The sequence below is a fragment of the Myxine glutinosa genome, chromosome 7 (assembly GCF_964187855.1).
Source record: "Myxine glutinosa chromosome 7, kmMyxGlut1.1, whole genome shotgun sequence".
Lineage (NCBI taxonomy): Eukaryota > Metazoa > Chordata > Myxini > Myxiniformes > Myxinidae > Myxine > Myxine glutinosa.
Genome location: NC_136267.1, coordinates 85,071,729 through 85,095,291, shown reverse-complemented (window position 1 = coordinate 85,095,291; position 23,563 = coordinate 85,071,729). Strand labels below are relative to the sequence as shown.

The window sequence follows — 23,563 nt, the reverse complement described above, 5'->3', positions numbered from 1 at the left end:
CGCCAAACAGCTTGCTTGATTCAAAGCACTCAAGCAATCACTCCAATGCAAAGGAGCGCTCATTACCGCTTAACAACATGGCGGCCTCCATGTAAACAATGCTATCATGGTACTCGAGCAAATTCTGTCCGGGCTGTCATTTTCAGTTTACTCGATCCTCTTTTGACAACTACCCGCAAACGAATTTGTGTTGGCAGCGGCTACAGAGTACGAGGAAGAGGGGAAGAAAGATAAAGAAACCGTGAGTCAGAAGGAGGAGCACCGTACCAAGCTTATCTATGGACTTTACCATTGTGCATTTTGAGGAGGGGTGTGGTTTGCATGTTTGTTGATCTTGAAGAATTGGGATGAATATTGGAGTAAAAATGAAAGTATGTTTTAATATTAAAGTATGAAATGCATGTTTCTAGACTAAGTTTTGGATGTATATACAGAATCACATCAAGTAGTGCTGCAAACAACTCAGAATTATGTACCCTCTTGTGGAAAGCATGCAAATAGAGAAATTCCAATGTTGTTGTTGTATAGCCCAAAGACAGTTCTCTTGAACAAGCGTGTGGCAAAGAGACAGCCGATCGATATCCCAGGAGAGTCTCAGATATCCCCCACATCCAGGATGGTGTACCCCTACCTTCACAATGTCAGGGCCACAACAGAGGTAGAAATGGAGAGACAGAGAGAGGGAGAGAGAGAGGGGAGAGAGAGGAGAGAGGGGAGAGAGAGGAGAGAGAGAGAGAGAGAGAGAGAGAGAGAGAGAGAGAGAGAGAGAGAGAGAGAGAGAGAGAGAGAGAGAGAGAGAGAGAGAGAGACAGACAGAGACTAGAGGGAAAGGGCCGGTCCAAGGGGATCGATCAGCTCTCTGACCATGACCGCACTGCTTTGACGAATCCGGGCAGAAGGGAAGAATGTGGAAGATTTGGCCCCCGACATACGCAAACGGTAGGGAGAGGAGGGAAGGAGGTACAACCACCGCGAAAAAGCATCCCTGATCGTATCTGAGGGAGGTACTCGAGTTGAATCTGAGGGAGGCCAATGTTGTTGTGGTCGGTGATTTCAATTGCAAATATATTGACTGGAGACTTAACAATGTCAATGGAAATGAGATGAAGGACAGTCAATACAAAGTCCAACGAGATATCGGGCGGTCAGGCTCCAAGTTTATTAGACTTGATATTGTCGGATAAGGACGGCATTATTACTGATAGACATTGGTTAACCAATAGGAAAAAGTGACTATGTGACAATATCATTCCACATCTCCACCAAGTTGGATGAGACACTGGTTGAGAATCCATCAACTATGAGCTACTACCATGGAGACAATGAGAAAATGAGGGAATTGTTAGGACTTCGAATGGGATAATCTATCTATAATTCCAGTAATCTCTGTGTGTATGTTTGTTTGTATGTTTGTATGTTTGTCTGTGACCGCTGTTTCTCGACAACCACGGGTCCGATATACTTGCAACTTGCCAGGTATATTGCTGGGGACCCGAGGATGTGCCTTTTCAAGGTTTGAAATTAATCGGACAAGTAGTTACCGAGCTATGGCGATTTCTTTACCAAACACCGCAAGCCGTTCGCTTTGGACCAAACCATTGCATGTAAATAGAGGGGGGGGGGGGGGGGTTCTGTGGTCGTTACTGCCACGTGGTTTCAAAGTTTTTTTTTGTTGTTGTTGTTTGCACGCATGTTTTTTTGCACCCACGTACGGGCACGCCCTAGGATGTTTACACACACACACCCCTACACAAATTTTTTTTTTTTTTGGCAAGGAACGGGCACCCACGTACGGGCACGTCCTAGCTTATATATAGTACGGGCATGCCCTAGTAATACTAAAGACAGGTGAGGAGAAGATCGTAGAAGCATGAACTTTTTTGAGATGAGAATGAAGAAATGTATCGATGAGTGCATCCCGAAGAGAAAGGTGGAAATGAGAACAAGGCCACAGTGCATGAACAAAGAAGCCATGGAGGCAGTTGGTCAGAAACACGGAAGCTTGAACGGATTACAAAAAGAGAAGGAAAGATGCAGATTAGGAACTTTATGTAATAGCAAGAATAACAATGCAATATCAGCAGTAACGAAAGCCAAATCTGACATTGAGACCAGGATAGCAGAGGAGGTTAAAGAGAATCCAAAAAGCCTTTAGAGTTATGTAAAAAGTCAAATGAAGACTAAAGCTGGCATTCCTGAATTGCAGAAACCAGACTGATTCTGGGCAAAGAAAGACCAGGAAAAAGCAGATGTTTTGAACACATTTTTATCTGAACGATGTGAATCGTGAGATGTTGAACGATACAGATGTTCTGAACACTGTCACTCAAGCTTTTGGGTCTCACTATCTGCCATGATCTTTCCTGGGAAAGGCACATTTCCAAGCTGGCCTCCAAAGCCAATCACCGACTGGGCATCCTCCGTCGTGCAAAGTCCTTCCTTGGCACACCTGAGCTCCTCACCACATACAAAGCTTTCATTCGCAGCTTGATGGAGTACTGCTGTAATAAAAATGAAGAAGAGGATTCGAATGGAATGGCCTTGAGAAGGGAATATAACGGGTTGCCGTGGATGGAGGGGAGGGGGTTTTGGTTTGATATCTGTCTGTTGTGAGCAAACACTCGAGAAAGGTATGACGGGGAATGCATTACTTGCTTGCTTATGAACAATGAAATGCTGGTAGAATCTTTGCTGTAGTTCTGACATTATTCTTTGTTCTGTTTATATAGGGTATGTGGAGATAGATTTCAATAAAGCCTCATATCTGGAAACCGAGGTCTCGACTTGATTTCATAACAATTTATTGAAATCCATCTCATCTCGAGTGCCATGGACAAGTTTCTCAAACCGGAGAGGCTCGATGGCGACTCCAATGCCAGCAATGCTGGATGACGCTGGACCCACTGGCTCTGATCCCTGGAGCTCTACATGCGAGCCTTGGCCGAAACTCGGCAAGGATTGTGGAGTGTTGGATCAGGCGGCGCTCGATGATTTAATGTGAAATGCTTTCATTACTGGTCTCCTTTCTCCGGCCATCCGTCAGCGGCTGCTAGAGACCGAGACCATGACCTTTCAGGATGCGTACACACGGGCCCGAGTTTTGCAGCTGGCCCAGACTCGATCGGAGACATACGGGCGACCTTATTTGACAGCGAACGCTGCTATTGCCGAGAAACGATCGGACGTGGTGTCAGCTGCTGGGACTAGTTGTCCGCCGCACCCTGCTTGCCAGGATTTTCTCGACGAGAATCCCGAGGCCGAGGAGAGCGGTGTGGTTACCAAGGCAGCCATGGCCCCTGCTGCGATGACAGGAAAATGTTTCTTTTGCGGGAATTGCCGGCGTCCCAGGAGCTTATGTCCCGCTAGAGATGCGATGTGTAATATTTGTGGCAAGAAAGAACACTTTGCCAAGGTTTGTCGATCTGCTAAGACCCGATAAACGATGCTCGCAGGCGCGTGCCTCGAGGACGGCTCTGGGGGATGCACCTCATGGCATGGCGAGGGCTTTGATTCCCGTGGTGATTAACGGAGAAGCGGCCGGCGCTTTGATCGCCACTGGGAGCAGTGAAAGTTATGTCAGCCAAGATCTCGTTTGCAGACACGGCTGGTCCACGGTGCCCGTCAGCCAGCACGTGTACATGGCTTCGGCGGCTCTATGGCAGAGTTCCAAAGGATTTTGCACGGTGAACTTGGTAGCCAACGAGATACTGTACTCAGATGTTAAAATGATGATATTGCCGAATCTGTGCTCTGACGTCCTCTTGGGACCTGATTTTTTGAATAGGCATGGGCGTTTAGAGATGCGTTTCGATAGTGCACAGCCCTCTAAAGTCTTCTCGGTATGTAGCTTGACGGAGATGTCAATCGAACCACCCCCGTTGTTTCCTTGCCGAACTCCAAATTGTCGCCCTATAACTGTGAAATATCGGCGATATTTGCGCCCTGATGCACAATTTATCGCCGACGAGACCAAGCGGCTTCAAAATGAAGGTATAATCGAGCCCAGTAGCTCACCCTGGAGTGCTCAGGTGCTTGTTGTCAATAACTCTAATCACTGGAAGCGTATGGTCATTGATTATTCTCAGACGATCAATCGCTTTACTCAACTGGACACCCATCCACTACTGAATATGGATGATATGGTCAGAGAGGTAGCTACCTACAGGGTTTTTAGCACCTTGGACCTCAGAAGTGCGTACCACCAGATACCTATCAGGGAGAATTGATCAACCTTACACTGCTTTCGAATCTGGCCAAAGGCTGTATCAGTTTCGTATAATCCCATTCGGCATCACTAAAGGGGTTCATGTTTCCATTGGGTGATGGATGACATTTTAACCAGGGAACAACTGAAATATGTGTTTGTGTATGTCGATAATGTCACAGTATGTGGCCACGGTCAAATAGAACATGACTCAAATTTACGGCGGTTCTTGGACGTCGCTGAGAAATACAGACTGACCTTCAATGAAGAGAAGTGTAATTACTCCGTTCAGACAGTGGATCTTTTGGGGTACACCGTGACCGGAGGGGAGATACGACCTGACACCCCTCGGCTACAACCTTTGCTCGAAATGTCCCCTCCCACCAACCGTGTGGCCTTGCGCCGAGTACTGGGACTGTTCGCACACTATTCAAAGTGGATACCCGGCTTCTCAGACAAAATAAGGCCTTTGGTGGAATGTAAACTATTTCCACTGAACGTAGCCGTGAAGGTCGCCTTTCAGCTATTGAAAACAGACATAGCTAATGCTGCGGTGACCTCGATCCACAAGAGTATTCCTTTTATGATTGAGACAGACGCTTCGGACTGCGCAATCGCGCCGACTCTCAATCAGGCTGGGAGACTGGTCGCCTTTTTCTCTCGTACCCTGTCTGATAGTGAAAGGCGACATTCCGCTATAGAAAAGGAGGCTTACGCGATCATTGAAGCTGTCAGACGGTGGCACAATTTCCTTCTGGGGAAACATTTCCAATTAATCACAGACCAACAGTCGGTTGCATTCATGTATGACAGACGTCATACGCAGAAGATTAAAAATGAAAAAATCGCTTGCTGGCGTGTGGAATTAGCTGACTTCAATTTTGACATCATCTACAGTCTGGGACGAGATAATCTGGCAGCCGACGCGTTGTCCCGACCTGTCTGCGCAGGAATGACCACCGGCGATTTACGGGATATTCATAATTCGCTCTGTCACCCTGGGGTCACGTGATTATCTCATTTCGTGCGCAGCAGGAATTTGCCTTTTTCTATAGAGGACGTCCGGCATCTCTGCAAGACATTCTCCGTGTGCGCCGAAGTCAAACCAGGTTTTTATAAACCGTCTATGGGGACGTTGATTCACGTCGGCCGCCCATGGTAACGTTTGAACGTTGATTTCAAGGGTCCGTTGCCAGCTGCAGGGTGGGTGCCGATGCATTCTTACTGTGGTCGACGAGTACTCTCGATTTCCGTTTGCTTTTCCGTGCACGGATGTGTCTTCGGCCACGGTAATTGAATATTTGCGACAATTGTTCTTACTGTTTGGATATCCCACGTTCATTCACAGCGACAGAGGTACGGCATTTCTGTCTTGATAGATTAAGCAGTTTTTCCAGGATTGAAGTGTCGCCACGAGCCGTACCACCGCGTACAATCCTCAAGGCAATGGCTTAGTGGAACGTTATAATGGGATTATATGGAGAGCCATGTCTATGATCTTGAAATAGCGCGGGTTACCATCACAATAGTGGGAACATGTACTTCTGGACGCCTTGCACGCAATTCGTTCATTACTATGTACCGCTACGAACGAAACTCCCCACAAAAGAATGTTCCATTTTCAGCGACGTAGTGCGAGTGGGCATGCGTTGCCCTCTTGGTTAGCCAGCCCCGGACCGGCTCTGCTGAAATGAGCTGTCAGGCAAAGTGAATACGAACCGTTAGCGGATTGCATAGACTGTTACGGATTCGGCCCTAAGGGTTGTTGTTATGATTATTGTTGTTGAGTCTAAGTATTCTGGTGATTGTGGTTGAAGGGAAAGGGTTATTATAGTTAAAAGATTTAAAAGCGCTCCTGGTAAAATGTGGCCGGAAATCTGGATCGTGACCGGAAGAGGTGGAGCAAAGGAGACGAGAGAGGCGAGGAGATCGTGAAACAGACGTTGTTGTTCAAGCTCCGGCCCGAGCGTTCGACGTACAGTGCGAGTGAACTTTGCGTCCTTGAAGGGAAGTTCGGGCGATACAAAATATCGCCGGAGTGCGTGGAGCCTGTGTCGTCGGGTATTCTCATTGAGGTTCCGGAGGATCCGGGCCTCAAACCCCGGGTTGGAGTGAAAGCCGCCCGCCATCTTCGCCACGCGAGCAACCTGCAGTGTACAGGTTTTTGTCGTGTCGGCTGGGCATTATTCCTCGGTGGTTTTCCGGGGACGGCTGTGCCAGAAAGGGGTACGTGAGAATTATACGGAGGCTCGCGGATTGAACCGTAAAGTGTACGTCGGAGCGCATCTTTGTGAGGTTCCTTTCCACTGCTGTGCTGCTGGGTGCTGAGCACATGACCTCGGGGTCGTCTCGCACGCCTACGCCTCAATTGACCATCGGGCCTTGACTCCCCGATCACGGGAGCGCACAGAGACATTGGGACTTCGCTTTGGAGGGGTGCAGAGACATTGGGGAGGTGCCGTGAGTTTGGGGTTAAGGGGCTTGACAAGGATATCATCGTAAGATTTGAAAGTAGGGGTGATTGCCCCCATTGTTGTATGGCTCTTTGTGTGTGATTTATAATATATTATTGTTTGGTTACAACCTGGTGTGGTTGCATTATTGATTTGACTGTTTCATTTGCTGGTTCCATTGAGGGTTTCACTATTTGCTGGATTTCAACCAAGGATAACACATCTTTCTGCCGGGGACCCTCTCGGGGTTCGGAAGTCCACCGAGACCAGAGGTAAGGGGGGGACCCCGTAACAGAAATTGGGGGCTCGTCCAATTGATATTCGTGGGCTCGCAATTGGGTCTGCGTCCGGGATCTATAAGTTCCTAAATTTAGTCCGGGAAAGAATTCCCTAACATTCCCAGAATTCCCAAATTTGGAATTTTTTCCAACATTCCCAAATTTTTTCCAAAAACAAACAACAAAAATAATAATAATAATAATAATAAGTTTTGTTTGTTAAAAATTTCTTGTGTGAAGGTTAACAGGTGTTACCAGTAGTCACTATGGAGTTTGACGCAGAGAAGTTTACAGTGACCCCTTGTGAAGCACAGTTCAGAGCGTTAGTAAAATCGGACCTCTTGAAATTGGCCAAACATTTTAGTTTGGAGGTCCGAACTAATATGAAGAAGGCAGAGTTGCAGACAGTGGTGATACAATCTATGGTGGGATTAGAAGCATGGGAAGAGGTAGCCTGGGATTGGTTACCAGAAGAGCAAGAAAATGTGGAGCTCCGGAGACTGGAGATGCAATTACAGAGCCAGAAAAGGGAAAAAGCAGAGGAAAGGAAAGCAGAAAAGGAGGGAGCAGCACTGGAACGAGAACTCCAGGAAAGGTTAGAAGAGAAAAAAGCACAAGAAAGAACCGAGGAAATGAGAGTGGAAAGAGAACTCCAGGAAAGAAGAGAAAAGGAACAAGCATAGGAAAGGAGAGCTGCAAGGGAACGCGAAGAAGAGGAGAGAAAAGCCGACAGGGAGTTAAAGGACCGTGAATTGGCTGTTGGCAGGAGATTAAAGTCAAGGAGCTGGAGTTAATGAAAGAACGTGGAGAGGTACCATCTCTGCTGACTGGTTCGACACCTATTCAGAACACCTGGGATGTTGGCAGACATGTGAGGCTGGTTCCACCCTTCAATGAAAAGGAGGTAGCCAAGTTTTTTCCACACTTTGAGAAAGTGGCTCCACAGTTAAACTGGCCTGAGGAGTACTGGTCCATACTAGTGCAAAGTGTTCTGGTGGGTAAAGCTCAAGAGATTTATTCGGCTTTACCGATTGACCAATGTGCAGATTACGAGGTATTGAAGTAACACATTCTCAAAGCCTATGAATTGGTCCCGGAAGCTTACCGGCAAAAATTCCGGAATGCCAGGAGGAGGGAGAGCCCCATGTGGAATTTGCCAGAGTGAAGGAAACCATCTTTGATAGGTGGTGTGATTCAAAAGGAGTTGGGAAAGACTTCGAGCTATTGCGACAATTGTTCCTGGTGGACGAATTCCAACAGTGTGTCCACGAGGACACTAAAGTTCATCTGGAGGAAAGGGAAAGTACCAAAGCTGTATGATGCAGCCCCCATGGCAGATGACTATGCCTTAACACACAGGATGGGGTTCCACAAACCGAACTTCTCGCCCAGACCTAGCCAGGGGAGCTATGGTACATCAGGGGCGGAGAATGAAAATCCATGGGGGCGGCCTCGGGATGAAAATGAGGTCCACTTTGACACCACAACTTCTAGAAATCAGAAGACTGCGGTTCCAAGACAGACCTATCGTCCGGGGGACTCGAGGCAGACCGCCGCCCCCATGCCTTGGCAGACCACGAGGTTCTCCTCCGGGCCTACTTGCACTTTTTGCCATAAACCTGGACACTGGATGTCCAACTGTTATGCTCTGGGAAAGGAAAATCAGGAGTGGAGTTCGACTAGTACGACTCCAAATGTGATGGCCATTGTGAGAAATCGCCCTCAAAAGGGTTACCAACCATTTATTTCCGAGGGGTTTGTGTCACTGGATGGAGCCTCGACTAACCGGAGACCGGTTAGGATATTGAGGGACACAGGCGCACATCAATCTTTAATGCTTGAAGGCATCTTGCCATGGTCCGAGGAGACGGCAACTGGAGATAGTGTTCGTAAACAGGGGATTGGTGGCTGTGTTAGTGCTCCACTTCATGTCATCCATTTGGAGTCCGATTTGGTGTCAGGACCGGTCACCGTCGGTTTACAAGCCACGCTTCCTGTAGAGGGAGTATCGGTTGTTATTGGGAATGATTTGGCCGGTGGTCAGGTTTATGGTAACCCGATGGTTATTAAAAAGCCCAGTAGGGAAAATAACACCACACCAGTTAGGGATGGCGACAAGTTTAGCAAGTTATTTGTAGGTGGACTGAACTTCAAAACACAGGAAGATGTTTTGGAGTCTGCCTTCAGCAACTATGGACCGCTTTTGGAAGTGCTGCTGATAAAAGACAGGGAGACACGAAAGTCAAGAGGGTTTGGCTTTGTCACGTTTGAAAACTCAAAGGACGCCAGAGAGGCAGAAAAGGATCTGAATAGCAAGGAGTTGTAGGGTCGGACCATCACAGTAGGGAAGGCATTTCCTAGGGGTCGAGTGGGCTACAGAGGAGGACCACGGAGTAGTAGTGGTGGTGGCCGCAAGCGATATTATTATGGAGGCCTCCAGAGTTATGACAGCTCCAGAAGGAAGGATTATCAGAGCAGTGGCCGAGAAGGAGACCGCCAGTCAGGTGACTACTGTGAGAAGTGGTCCCACCGTAATTATTAGGAGTCCGGAAAAGTTGAAGCACTGGATGCTGCGGAGCCGCCGAGCCAGGATTCCGACACGGAATAACCGTGAACACCACGTTCTTAAAGGCGTCCAGGTAGTGAACTTTTCTGCACGGACTCACCGTGAACTCCACGTTCCTAAAGGCGTCCATGTAGTGAATACTTCCAGGCCTCACCACCCAACTACCATGGAACCTGGCTTTCAGCTCGGCCTCCCGGGGAAAGTGCTATAGATTTGCTGGCCTTTGGGTTTTTGAACACAGCCCCTTAACCTTCATTCAAGAGAAACTGGAAGTAAAAATCAGAGGGGCAGGGACAATGTCGTTGTTGATGCTTGGTCCAGAGGGAATTAACTTTGGAAAGCTCTGGGGGTGGTGTAAAATTTTGTTTTTTTTGATAGGTGGTGTGATTGGTGGTGTGTGATAGGTGGTGTGTAAAATTTTGTCCAGCTTTTTGCCACTTTATTTTTGGGGAAGGTTGGATATTGTTGCCCACGGGGATTGCTGATTTGGGTTGTGAATTTACTTTGGCTTGTTTAAAGAGGGCATGCAAAGAAAGTTTTCGCTGTGTTCAAACTTTCTTTCTTGAGGGGGGGAAGTGTTACGGATTCGGCCCTAAGGGTTGTTGTTATGATTATTGTTGTTGATTCTAAGTATTCTGGTGATTGTGGTTGAAGGGAAAGGGTTATTATAGTTAAAAGATTTAAAAGCTCTCCTTGTAAAATGTGGCCGGAAATCCGGATCGTGACCGGAAGAGGTGGAGCAAAGGAGACAAGAGAGGCGAGGAGATTGTGAAACAGACGTTGTTGTTCAAGCTCCGGCCCGAGCGTTCGACGTACAGTGCGAGTGAACTTTGCGTCCTTGAAGGGAAGTTCGGGCGATACGAAATATCACCGGAGTGCGTGGAGCCTGTGTCGTCGGGTATTCTCATTGAGGTTCCGGAGGATCCGGGCCTCAAACCCCGGGTTGGAGTGAAAGCCGCCCGCCATCTTCGCCACGCAAGCAACCTGCAGTGTACAGGTTTTTGTCGTGTCGGCTGGGCATTATTCCTCGGTGGTTTGCCGGGGACGGCTCTGGCAGAAAGGGGCACGTGAGAATTATATGGAGGCTCACGGATTGAACCGCAACGTGTACGTCGGAGCGCATCTTTGGGAGGTTCCTTTCCACCGCTGTGCTGCTGGGTGCTGAGCACGTGACCTCGGGTCGTCTCGCTCGCCTACGCCTCAATTGACCATCGGGCCTTGACTCCCCGATCACGGGAGCGCACAGAGACATTGGGACTTCGCCTTGGAGGGGTGCAGAGACATTGGGGAGGTGCCGTGAGTTTGGGGATAAGGGGCTTGTCAAGGATATCATCGTAAGATTTGAAAGTATGGGTGATTGCCCCCATTGTTGTATGGCTCTTTGTGTGTGATTTATAATATATTATTGTTTGGTTATAACCTGGTGTGGTTGCATTATTGATTTGACTGTTTCATTTGCTGGTTCCATTGAGGGTTTCACTATTTGCTGGATTTCAACCAAGGATAACACATCTTTCTGCCGGGGACCCTCTCAGGGTTCGGAGGTCCACCGAGACCAGAGGTAAGGGGGGGACCCCGTAACAAGACATTCTCGAGGCATATCCGGAGTATGCTCATGTGAGGCTTCCGGATGGACGGGTGACTACTGTGTCTGTTCGCCAGCGCCTTGTGGTGAGGGAATCGAGAGCGTTGCCAATGACAAGGGAATCAAAATTTTGGCCTCACCAGTCAAAGCGGAGTCACAGCACGGTTTGACCGGGGATAAAGTCATGCTTGATAATGTCAAGGTAACCGAGATTCCGTCGGAGTCGTGGAGATTGCAAAAGGAGCCGACTGATGAGGGTGATTCTCTTTGGGAATCCGGGGCCCTGGAAACTGACAACATTTCTCGATCTCGTGCTGGAAGATTGTGCCAACCGCCAACACAATTTGGTTGGTAGAGCATTTGCTTTGTTTCTGTTGTGTTGCTTACATTGCTTGATTGCTAGGTTGCTTTTTACGGAGGGTGAATGCAATAAAAATGAAGAAGAGGATTCGAATAGAATGGCCCTGAGAAGGGAATATAATGGGTTGCCGTGGAAGGATGGGGTTTTGGTTTGACATCTGTCTGTTGTGAGCAGACGCTCGAGAAAGGTATGACGGGGAAAGCATTATTTGCTTGCTTATGAACGATGAAATACTGGTATAATCTTTGCTGTAATTCTGACATTATTCTTTGTTCTGTTTATATAGGGTATGTGAAAATAGATGTCAATAAAGCCGCATATCTGGAAACCGAGGTCTCGACTTGATTTCATAACAACTGCTCTCCCCTCTGGGCTGGTGCTCCTGCCTCACACCTAGCTCGGCTTCACGCTGTAGAAACCTAGGCTTTTAGAATCATTGGAATCTCCCGTGATGAAGCTGATTTTGAGGGCCTTTGATTCGCTCACAGCCGGCAGGTTGGTGGTCTTTCTGTCTTCTACCGACTCCTCTATGGCCTAGCTCCCCCAGCTCTGTCTGTGCTCTGTCCCCCAAATGTTCCTGCAAGACACATAACATCCGTCAGCAACCCTCTTCTGATGAAATTTCCAAAATCAAGACTCTCTATTCACCTTCACTCTTTCATTTCTCTTTTTTCCCGCCTCTGGAACAAACTCTCACATTCTCTTCAATCCTACTCCTCCCCCCAGGTCTTCAAAACACCTGTGCACCACCACCTCTTATCTTCCCGCATCCAAAATCTTGATCTTTTCTACCCCTGTTAATACAGCTCAATCCCACCTCTTCAAATTCCGTTTTCATTGCTGAAATACCCTGTCGTGTCCATCTTATTTATCCCGTATACCCCGCCCAAGCCCTCTCCCTTCCACAGATCTCCCGATGTCCCTGTTCTCTACTGTTGTTGTGCTTCCCTCTCTCTCCCCCTCTTGTCTCGTGCTCCCTATATTATATGTTCTATGTGTTAGCTCTTATTCGGGCCTTGACTTGGTATAAAAAAAACAAAAATAAGGTGTTGTTGTTTCCGAGTTAAAGGTGTTTTCAAATTACACAAAAACCTGTTCATCTCCCTTCTGTGAAATTCACAATAAACGAGAAGCACCTGCCACAGGATAGTATTCACGTTTTTAAAGTTAAATCACTCCAAGTAAACGTTCTTACATGGAATCACATAATAAATATCCACTCTCCTTTACGTCTGTAATCCAAGTTGGTTCACGAGTCAACATGAAAGGGTCACCTGTGCGACCAAAGGTGTGCACATGGAAAGGTCATTTGGCGGGAATGCACAGCATGCATTTTGTTTTCATGTGAAATAAAAAATAAAGACACCATTACCACAGGTATGAGGAATGTATGTAAAGAAAACCAAACTATAACTACTATTTACCACTCACCTCTGGCTCCACCACGTCCTCAGTGACACCAAAGTGAAGTTATTTGAGACTGGAGTAGCCTACGAATACCAAGGGGGATCTGACGAGTACTATTTGCCTGTTATCTTAAGGGATCAATTGGTATCATATTGCGAAGTCATTTTGCAGAAATCAAGGTGCGTGTCAGATGTGTACCTGTAGTGGCACAGCTCACGGTATGCTGCCGTGCATACTCCAAACGGAGCCGTAATGGCTCGTTATTTCAGCGATTACCTATATAAACGTCACAGATTAATCAATCAAAGGAAATAGGCGATCCAACAACACCTGTAAATATCATATTCAACAAGAGCTGAACTGCAGCCTCAAGGGTTAAACAAATCCTTGTTGTGCACGAGTCATTGAGGGACACACCCTCTCAGTGATGGACACATGCTCAATTAAGGCCACTGTAGCGGTTGCCGCTGAACATACACAATCGCCTTACACCTGCCGAGGACGCAACCACGGAGCGATCGCTGTGCCGGGCTCGCCCAGACCGCCCGGAGACGCTCAGTCTCGCCTTTCCCGGGCTCGCCCGGCCCATTCGGCGACACCCAGTCTCGCCGTTCCCGGGCATGTCCAGGCACGCCCGGTCCGTCCGGCGACACCCAGTCTCGCCGTTCCCGGGCATGTCCAGACTCGCCCAGGTCTCCCGGACACGCCCAGTCGCGCCTTTTAAGGGCAAACGCTCCGGCATGAGATATTCGAGTGCTTGTATATAATGCTGCCCGATAAACGGGCTTTTCAGAGTACCCGAGTTGATTTGATGCAATAAAGAAACTCGGACGAATTCCAGCTTTTTGTCACGTCCATTCTTTCGATTTGAGTTGGAGCACAGCTCCTTCGTTGGTGACCTACCGACATGGACACGGCAGTTGCCCTCAAACTGCCTACCTTCTGGGAGGCTCACGCGGCAGTTTGGTTCGCCCAGGCGGACTCCCAGTTCGCCCTGCGAGGCATCACCGCCGACGACACCCACTTCCATCATGTGGTAGCAGCACTCGGCTCAGCCACCGCGGCCCGCGCCCTCAGCCTCCTCCAGCACCCGCCAGCCGCTGACAAGTCGGCGCGATCAAGAAGCTCCTCCTCGACGCTTTCGCCCTCTCATCGGCGGAACGGGCACGACGCCTGCTCGACCTGCCCGAGCTCGGCGACACGCGCCCGTCCGAGCGAATGGATTACATGCTCTCGTTGCTCGGGGAGCACGCCCCGGATTTTCTTTTTCAAGAGCTGTTCCTCCGTCAGCTGCCTAGCCAGGTACGCCTCGCCCTGGCAAGCACACAGATCACAGATCCCCGCACCCTCGCCAGGGAAGCCGACAAAATCTCCTCGGCAGGCCAACGCATCGGGGCAGCGACCTGAAGCCCGCCGCCGTCCGAAGCAACGCCCATGGTGCCCGAGCACCCGGCACGGTCGGTGGCCGAACTGCCGGCGCAATTGGCGGCCGCTACGCCGCGTCAACCGCCTCCAAAACGACGACCGGGGCCTACACCTGACCAGGCGTGGTGTTACTACCATGCCAGGTTCGGACAAAAGGCCCGGACATGCCGACCCCCGTGCACTTTCGGCAAGTCGGGAAACGGCCGGGCCGGCGTTCATTACCAGCCATGAGCGCCGGCCACACGGGCAACTTACTTTTTATCAGGGACAAAGCGTCCGGACAGCGCTTCCTGTGTGACACCGGCGCCCAACTGAGCGTCATACCCGCCTCCGATCAGGACAGGCAGTCCGCGGCCCCTCCTTGGTGGCGGCCAACGGATCGGCCATCCGCACCTTCGGCCCGCGCAATGTCACCCTCTGCTTTGGCAGCCAGCGCTTTCATTGGACTTTTGTGACCGCAAGCGTGCCCATGGCTCTGCTGGGCGCCGACTTCCTCTGCGCACACGGGCTGCTGGTTGACGTCAAACGGCGTCGCCTCGTCAACGCCGAGACCTTCAGCTCCCTGGCATGCACGTTGAGCAGCTCCGCGCCACCCGAGCTAGCATCCGCCCTCCCGGCGGCGAACGAGTTTGCTCACCTGCTCGCGGAGTTCCCGGCCCTCACGCGGCCGACGTTTTCGGCCATCGCGGTACGACATGGTATCGAGCACCACATACCCACTACGGGCCCGCCGGTCTACGCCAGAGCCCGCCGCCTCAACCCAGCCAAGCTCGCCGTGGCCAAAGCCGAGTTCGACGCTTTGGAACACCTCGGCATCGTGCGGCGCTCCGATAGCGCGTGGGCTTCGCCACTACACATAGTACCGAAGCCGGGGGGCGGCTGGCGCCCATGTGGTGACTACCGCCGCCTTAACGACGTTACCACCCCCGACAGGTATCCGATCCCGCACATTCAAGACTTCTCCGCCCGTTTGGCAGGACGGGTCATTTTTTCGAAGATCGATTTGATACGGGGATACCACCAGGTACCTGTCAGGCTGGCCGACGTCCCAAAAACGGCCGTCATCACGCCGTTCGGCTTATTCGAATTCCTTTGAATGCCATTTGGCCTCAAGAACGCGGCTCAGGCATTCCAGCGCTTGATGGACGGCGTGCTGCGCGACCTGCCGTTCCTCTTCGTCTATCTGGACGACATCCTCGTCGCCAGCGCATCCCGGGCCGAGCATCTCCTCCACCTCCGAACACTGTTCGGGCGCCTCAGCGAGCACGGCCTAATCGTCAACCCGGCCAAATGCCACTTCGGCACGACGGCCGTTGATTTTTTGGGCCACCACATCACCAAGAACGGGGCCGTGCCGCTGCCTACCAAGGTCGAGGCCATCACCGCGTTTCCGCGTCCACGCTCCTTTTTTTTTTTTTTTTTGTATACTGAATCGAGGCTCGTGAAAGAGCTAACATTAACTTCGCAAACAAATCGACCAGACAAACAAAATACACAAAAAGAGGGAGCGGAAGACAAGATGGGGAGAAAAGGGGAAGCACACACACACAACATCCGAGAGCAGGGAGATGTGTGGAAGGGAGAGGGCCCGGGGGGAGGAGGCGTGGGAAGTGGGGGGGGGGGGGGGGGGGAGGGAGAAGTATAAAGCACAAGGACACCAAGGACTTCCAGGACAAAAGTTGGTATTTCAAAAAGTGGAATTGGGGTGAAATTAGCGGGGGTAGAAAAGATCAAGGTTTTGGATGGGGGAAGATAAGAGATGGTGGTGAACAGCTGTTTTAAAGACTTGGAGGGTGGAGTGGGATTGAAGAGAGTGAGGGAGTTTACAAAAGGTTTGATGGTGTCTGAGTGAGGCGCAGTGAGGTGTTATTTGAGGAGGGGGAAGAGTGAGGCAGAAGGTTGAGGAAGATGAAGGTGAAAGTTGGAAGGGGGAAGAAGCGGGGAGGACGCTTTGAGGAGGAGGGGTGAGAGGGGAGTCTAGGAGGGGAGGAGTGAGGGAGAGTCTCGGAGGGGAGGGGTGTGGGGGGAGTTTAGGAGGGAAGGGGCAGCGGGGGAGATTTGAAAGGGATGGGTGTTTGGGAAGATTTGGGGGGGAGGGGAAAGGGGGAAGATTTGACAGAGATGGGTGATGGGGAAGATTTGGAGGGGAGGGGTGTGATTGGATTTTGAAAAGTGTACGATTTATGGGAAACGAACATTTATTGCAAAATGAGTTTCTTGAGAATCAAGGCCCTGCAGGAGTTCCTCGGAATGGTGAATTTCTATCACCGCTTCGTGCCCCGCGCTGCTCAGCTCATGCGGCCCCTCTACGAAGCCCTCCGGGGCAAGCCGGCCAAACACGACGTCGTCTGGTCCGCAGCCATGGACGCGGCATTTACAAGCTCAAAGCGGGCCCTCGCCGACGCAACACTGCTCGCTCACCCGGTGCTCAACGCTCCCATCACCCTCACCACGGATGCCTCCGACTACGCGGTGGGCGCCGTACATGAGCAATGGGTGAACGGGGTTTGGCAGCCACTCGCTTTTTTCAGCCGGCAACTCCGGCCGAACGAGCTCAAATATAGCATGTTTGACCGCGAGCTCCTCGGTCTACACCTGGCCGTTCGCCATTTCCGCCACCTCCTGGAGGGCCGACCCTTCACGGCTTTCGTCGACCACAAGCCGTTGGTTTATGCAATGGCCACAGTCACGGAGCCGTGGTCGGCCCGCCAGCAGCGCCACCTCTCCACCGTGTCGGAGTTTACCACGGACATCCGGCACGTCGCCGGCAAAGACAACGCCGTGGCCGACTGTCTTTCTCGGGCCAGCGCGAACGCGGTCCACCTCGGCGTGGACTTCGCGCTTATGGCTGCTGACCAGACCACCGACACCACGGTGCAAGCCCTCCGGGCGGCGGACACGGGCCTCCGCCTGGCCGACGTCCCCTTCGCGGATACTGTCCTGCTCTGCGACGTCTCCCAAGGCCAGCCTCGCCCCATCGTGCCCATTACCTGGCAACGCCGCATCTTCGCCTCCCTCCACGGCCTTTCCCACCCGGGCCGGAAAGCTTCCCAGAAGCTGGTGTCGGCGCGATTCGTCTGGCACGGCCTTCGACGGGACGTCCGCGATTGGACCAGCACCTGCATGGCCTGCCAACAGGCCAAGGTCCACCGACACACCCAGGCCCCGCTGCCACCTTTCACCGTGCCCGAACGGCGTTTCGACCACGTCAACGTGGCCCTGTTGGGCCCCCTCCCCCCATCACGGGGTTTCACACACCTGCTCACCATGGTGGACAGGACCACCATGTGGCCGGAGGCCGTTCCCCTCGTCTCCACCACCACCGCCGACGTGGCGCAGGCTTTCATCGCCAGCTGGATCGCCCGTTTCGGCACACCGGCGGACATCTCTTCGGACTGCGGGCCGCAGTTCACCTCCGAGCTGTGGGGCGCGGTCGCCCGCAACCTGGGGGTCAGGCTCCACCGTACTACGGCCTACCACCCCCAAGCCAATGGGTTGTGCGAGCGGTTCCACCGTTCCATGAAGGCCGTGCTCATGGCCGGCCTTCACGACGGCGGCTGGACCGACCGGCTACCGTGGGTCCTTTTGGGCCTCCGCACGGCCCCCAAGGAGGCCCTCCGGGCGTCCACCACCGAGCTGGTCTACGGCCAGCCGCTACGCGTCCCGGGCGAATTCGTGCCCGACGCTACCAGTCCCTGGTCCGCAGCTCGCCAGCGCTCGGACCTCCAGGAGACCGCCCGACGGTTTGCCCCCGTGCCAACGTCCCACCACGGTGGCCCCCAGGCCTACGTCCCCCCAGCGCTTCGCACAGCGGAGTACGTTTTTGTGCGTCATGACGCACACCGGGGGCCACTCAGGCCGCCGTACGACGGACCCTTCCGGGTCCTGTGACGGGACGACAAGTCCTTCGTCATCGACGTCGGCGGCAGGTCGGACCGGATTTCGGTGGACCGCCTCAAGCCGGCGCACGTGGACATCGACCAACCACCTCGGTTGGCCCTTCCTCTGCGGCGAGGCCGCCCCCCGTCCACGGTGCCTCCCGCTCGACCACCCACCCCCACACCGGACCCCCCCCCCCCCACGACCCTCCAGGGGTCGCTTCGGCCGGGTCATCAGGACCCCCCTTAAATTGACCCTGCCGGTGCAAGTCGATTCTGGGGGGCCGTGTGTAGCGGTTGCCGCTGAACATACACAATCGCCTTACACCTGCCGAGCACGCAACCACGGAGCGATCGCTGTGCCGGGCTCGCCCAGACCGCCCGGAGACGCTCAGTCTCGCCTTTCCCGGGCATGCCCGGACTCGCCTTTCCCGGGCTCGCCCGGCCCGTCTGGCGACACCCAGTCTCGCCGTTCCCGGGCATGTCCAGGCACGCCCGGCCCGTCGGGCGACACCCAGTCTCGCCGTTCCCGGGCATGTCCAGACTCGCCCAGGTCTCCCGGACACGCCCAGTCGCGCCTTTTAAGGGCAAACGCTCCGGCATGAGATATTCGAGTGCTTGTATATAATGCTGCCCGATAAACGGGCTTTTCAGAGTACCCGAGTTGATTTGATGCAATACAGAAACTCGGACGAATTCCAGCTTTTTGTCGCGTCCATTCTTTCGATTCGAGTTGGAGCACAGCTCCTTCACCACATTCATATCCAATGATAAGCATAATATAGCACCCATCAAGGGACACTATACCGATTGAGGGACACACCTGCTAACTGAGAAGTAAAAAAAACCGACTGAGGAACACATGCTCACTGAGGGACACGTATACCGATTGAGGCACACATATACCGATTGAGGAGCACGTATACTGGTTGAGGGACACACATGCTCACCGAGGAACACGTTTACCGATTGAGGGACACATTCGCATTGAGGGACATGTTCATAAATTGAGGAACACATGCGCATTGAGGGACATGTTTATCAGTTGAGGGACATATGTTCACTGAGGAATACGTTTACGGTACCGATTGAGGGACACATGCTCACTGAGGGACATGTTACCAATTGAGGTACACATGCTCAATGAGGGATACATTTACCTATTGAGGGACACATGCTCACTGAGGGATACATTTACCTATTGAGGGACACATACTCACTGAGGGACACTATACAGATTGAGGTACACATGCTCACTGAGGGATACATTTACCGATTGAGACCACATGCTCACTGAGGAGCACTATTCCGATTGAGGTACACATGCTTACTGAGGATACATTTGCCTATTGAGGGACACATGCTCATTGAGGGACACGTATACCGATTGAGGAGCACGTATACCGGTTGAGGGACACACATGCTCACTGAGAGACACATTTACCGATTGAGGAACACATACTCACTGAGGGATACTATACAGATTGAGGCAACACATGCTCACTGAGGGATACATTTACCGATTGAGACCACATGCTCACTGAGGGGCACTATTCTGATTGAGGGACACAAATACAGATTGAGGAATACATGCTTACTGAGGGACACATTCTTACTGAGGGACACGTTTACCGATTGAGGGACTGGTATATTCATTTCGGGACAAGGTCTCCTACCGATTGAGCGAAGCACCCAATGCTTACCTGGCAGGGCGGACTCGCCGACAAGACAAGGAGATTACGAGACGGCACTTTGACATGAATCACAAGGACATTATAAACCAAGACATGGGGTTTGAACCTGGGATCCCAACGTCTGTAAGCGATGCACACGAACAGGTGAACATTTCGTACCTGCTTGAGCAGATTGGTAGTCCAATTAATTACGTACCTGTTGTTGTCTTGGGGTCGTTCTCTGCCATACCAGGAGCAGACACAATTTTGAGTTCAGCTCGACCAAAATACGATGACTGGGGAAACGAACAGTGAATGCCGGTGAGTCACCCACGCAGAAAAAAGTCTCATTGCGAAGGTTAAACGAAGGCTTTCCAAGCTTAAATAGAACGTCTGGAACGTCTGGAATGTCTGTCACATGGGCAGTGTGACGTGCAGTTCCCATTGACCTCGTGCAATAGGGATGCCAATCTCATAAGAGGGGATGTGTTTGATCCTCACATGATTTCATCAAAACAATGGCTGAGTATTTTTTTTTAAGTTTAATGTTGAAACAGTCAAGAAAAACTATGTTTGTAGCGCATTGCACAAAAATGGGGCGATTAGAACTTTTTTGTTCCGACAAAGGTCTAACTCTCGAAACGTCACATACACCTGGTTTCCCATGGCGGTTAACAGGTAACACTTGATATAATTACCCTTCGCGTAACTTGTCCGCTGATGCAGAACATGCTGCAGGTCTTGTTGTAGATCAGGATGATCGATCTGCCACTGAGTGTGCCAAGATGCTTCTGTTTGAGAAAATGAACAAATAACCAAAACTATAGAAAGCATCTGAAAATGCAAAGCCCATCCGAATCCGTTTGTATCAGACGTCTTCTTCTTCTTTCGTATGCTCAAAATAACGAAAACAGTTTAAAACAAAATAGAAAATGAAAATTGATGATTTTATGCAGCCTTGACCTTTGAGCTTTAGACCTAAAAAAAACAATCAGCTCCTAGCTTTTGATTGGTGAACCAATTCAGTGACCCGATATGCAAATTCTTAAAATGTCAAGGACAATCGAGTGAAAATTGGTGATTTTATGCAACCTTGACCTTTGACCTTTTGATCTATAAAAACGATCGGCTTGTAGATTTTGATTGGTGAACCAATTCAGGGATCCAATATGCAAATTCTTTAAATTTCAGGTCAATCAGATGTAAATTGACAACTTTATATGATGCTGACCTTTGACCTTTTGACCAAATTATTAATTTGTCTTCTCCATATTCTCATAATAAGGTTTTTTTTGAAAATTTGATGACAAAACTCAAATGTTAAATTGAAATTTCAGGTCGATTGGACGATAAGTGGTGAATTTAGTGACACTGACCTTTGACCTTTTGACCAAATTGTTAATTTGGCTTCTTCATATTCTCAAAATAAAGTTAAAAAAAATTTGATTACAAAACTCAAATGTTAAATTGAAATTTCAGGTCAATTGGACGATAAGTGGTGATTTTAGTGACACTGACCTTTGACCTTTTGACCAAATTGTTAATTTGGCTTCTTCATATTCTCAAAATAAAGTAAAAAAAAAATTGATTACAAAACTCAAATGTTAAATTGAAATTTCAGGTCAATTGGATAAGTGATTTTTTTGTGATGCTGACCTTTGACCTTTTGACAAAATTATTAATTTGCCTCTTCTGCATTATCATAATAAAGCTTTGGTGAAAATTTCATGACAACAGCTCAAATGGTAAAAAGGTTACGGCCCAGACACACACACACACACACACACACACACACACACACACACACACACACACACACACACACACACACACACACACACACACACACACAGACACACACAGACAGACACACAGGAGTAATTACAATACCCAGGGGACGGGCTAAGCAGAATAAATCTTCCACTAGGCAAGTCTCCTCCACAACCATCAAACATCCTGATGAGGAAAAGGTTGATGCTTGGGTGCAAAGTGACCTCGAATAATCCATTGCCCTTAAGATTACCCCCGTTCTTCAAACTCTTCACACAAGTCCAGCTCTGGTTGAAGATGAAAAAAAAAGAAAATTCCAACTGCTATAATTCAGCCAACGCTGAGCGATGTGAGGTCGATTCTGTTTATTCCTGACACGTGAAACACCCTGCAACCCACGCCGACAGAATTCAGAAGGCTTTTTGGAACGCCTGCCACATTTTCCATCCAATGATCATGCAGCTTGGTTAAAAAAAAAAATCTCCATGGGCAGACGATCCGATGTTAAAAGTTTTGGTTTGATCGCTCAACGGTTGCAGAGTAAACAAATTTAAAAGTGAATAAGGATGAACAAGTGAGGGCGGAAGAAAAAAAAGTGAGGGTCTCGGCCAACGTTTCAGTAAGGGATCATGATTCATGGATCAGTTTGTGAAGTTTTCTTATTCTGAAAGTTTTGCTCCGAGGGTTCATTTAATGATCGTCACCGAGCCTCGGACAGCTTTCAACTGGTTATTTTGTCGTGATATTCCCAGGGATGATTTTTAAGGTTATTTTCTAAGGTTCTTTTTTTATCATTCCCGTTGCTCCAATTATCACGTTGCTCAAATATATGTATTTGTCTGTGTGTGCGTGAATGTGGGCATGCCTGTGTTTGTTGTTGGTTGCTATCTCCATATGCGGGTTTCAGAAGGTGGAACACTGCCCTTCCAGGTCTCAAAGTATCTGACCCTCACATGTATATATATATATACTAGCAGAAGTACCCGGCATTGCCGGGCGGGGAGGGGAGGGGAGGGGCGCAGGAGGGGAGGGGAGGGGGAGGGGGAGAGGTGGAGAAGAGGGGGAGGGGGAGGGGGAGAGGGGAGAAGAGGGGGGATGGGGAGGGGGAGGGTGAGGGATGGGAGGGGGAGGGGTGGGAGGGGTTGGAGGGATGTGAGGGGGGAGGGGGAGAGGGGAGGGGGGAGGGGGGGAGGGTGAGGGATGGGAGGGGGAGGGTGAGGAGGAGGGGGAGGGGGAGGGGAGGGGGAGGGGGGAGGGGAGGGGGGAGGGGAGGGGGGGAGGGTGAGGGATGGGAAGGTGAGGGGGGTGGGAGGGGGGAGGGCGGCGGGGGGCGGGTGGAGGGAGGGGGGAGGGGGTTTACGAATTCGTAAACACAAAATATGAATTAAAATTTAATTCATATCGCACAAAATCGACACAAAACACGGTCGCATAAAGGTGAAAAAACGCAATGGCTTTTCGCTCTGAATTACATGCAAACATGTGACGTGTGACGGGATGGAACATCACGTGATCGCTCTGAGCGAATCAGCGAGCTGCTCGCACTGGCTGAGATTAGCGGGTACTTCGCTGAAATGCGCTGAGGTAAATATGAATAAAAAATATGGATCTCGTCAAATATTGTCTCGGCCATGTTCGTCCCAGGCTCAATGGCCATGTCTATGCCAAATATCAAGCACGTGAGCTTCTCCGTTTCGGAGTCTATCGGTAACATTACACACACACACACACACACACACACACACACACACACACACACACACACACACACACACACGCACACGCACACAAACTGTGTTGTGTATATATATATATACATACATACAGGGTGAGTCAAAAGTAGCGCCCGATTTCTTTTGAAGTAAGCGTGGAATGTAAGGTTTCCAGTTTTTCTGTTGAAGGATACGGATAACACTTGATTGGCTCACTTCCAACTCTGCAGATAAACGGCGAGTTGACTTTT

The 23,563-nt window shown here is 50.5% G+C and overlaps 1 protein-coding gene across 2 annotated transcripts in view; it reads right to left on the bottom strand.

The window, feature by feature from the left end:
• LOC137431372 (uncharacterized) overlaps positions 1–20,188 on the bottom strand; it is a 67,197-nt gene extending 47,009 nt beyond the window's left edge. For both annotated transcript variants that reach the window (XM_068122624.2, XM_068122625.2), the window contains exon 1: positions 20,048–20,188. In XM_068122624.2, coding sequence (XP_067978725.2) covers positions 20,048–20,078 — 31 coding nt within the window. In that variant the 5' untranslated portion in view covers positions 20,079–20,188. The remainder of the gene's footprint in view (positions 1–20,047) is intronic.
• Positions 20,189–23,563: the final 3,375 nt, after the last annotated feature.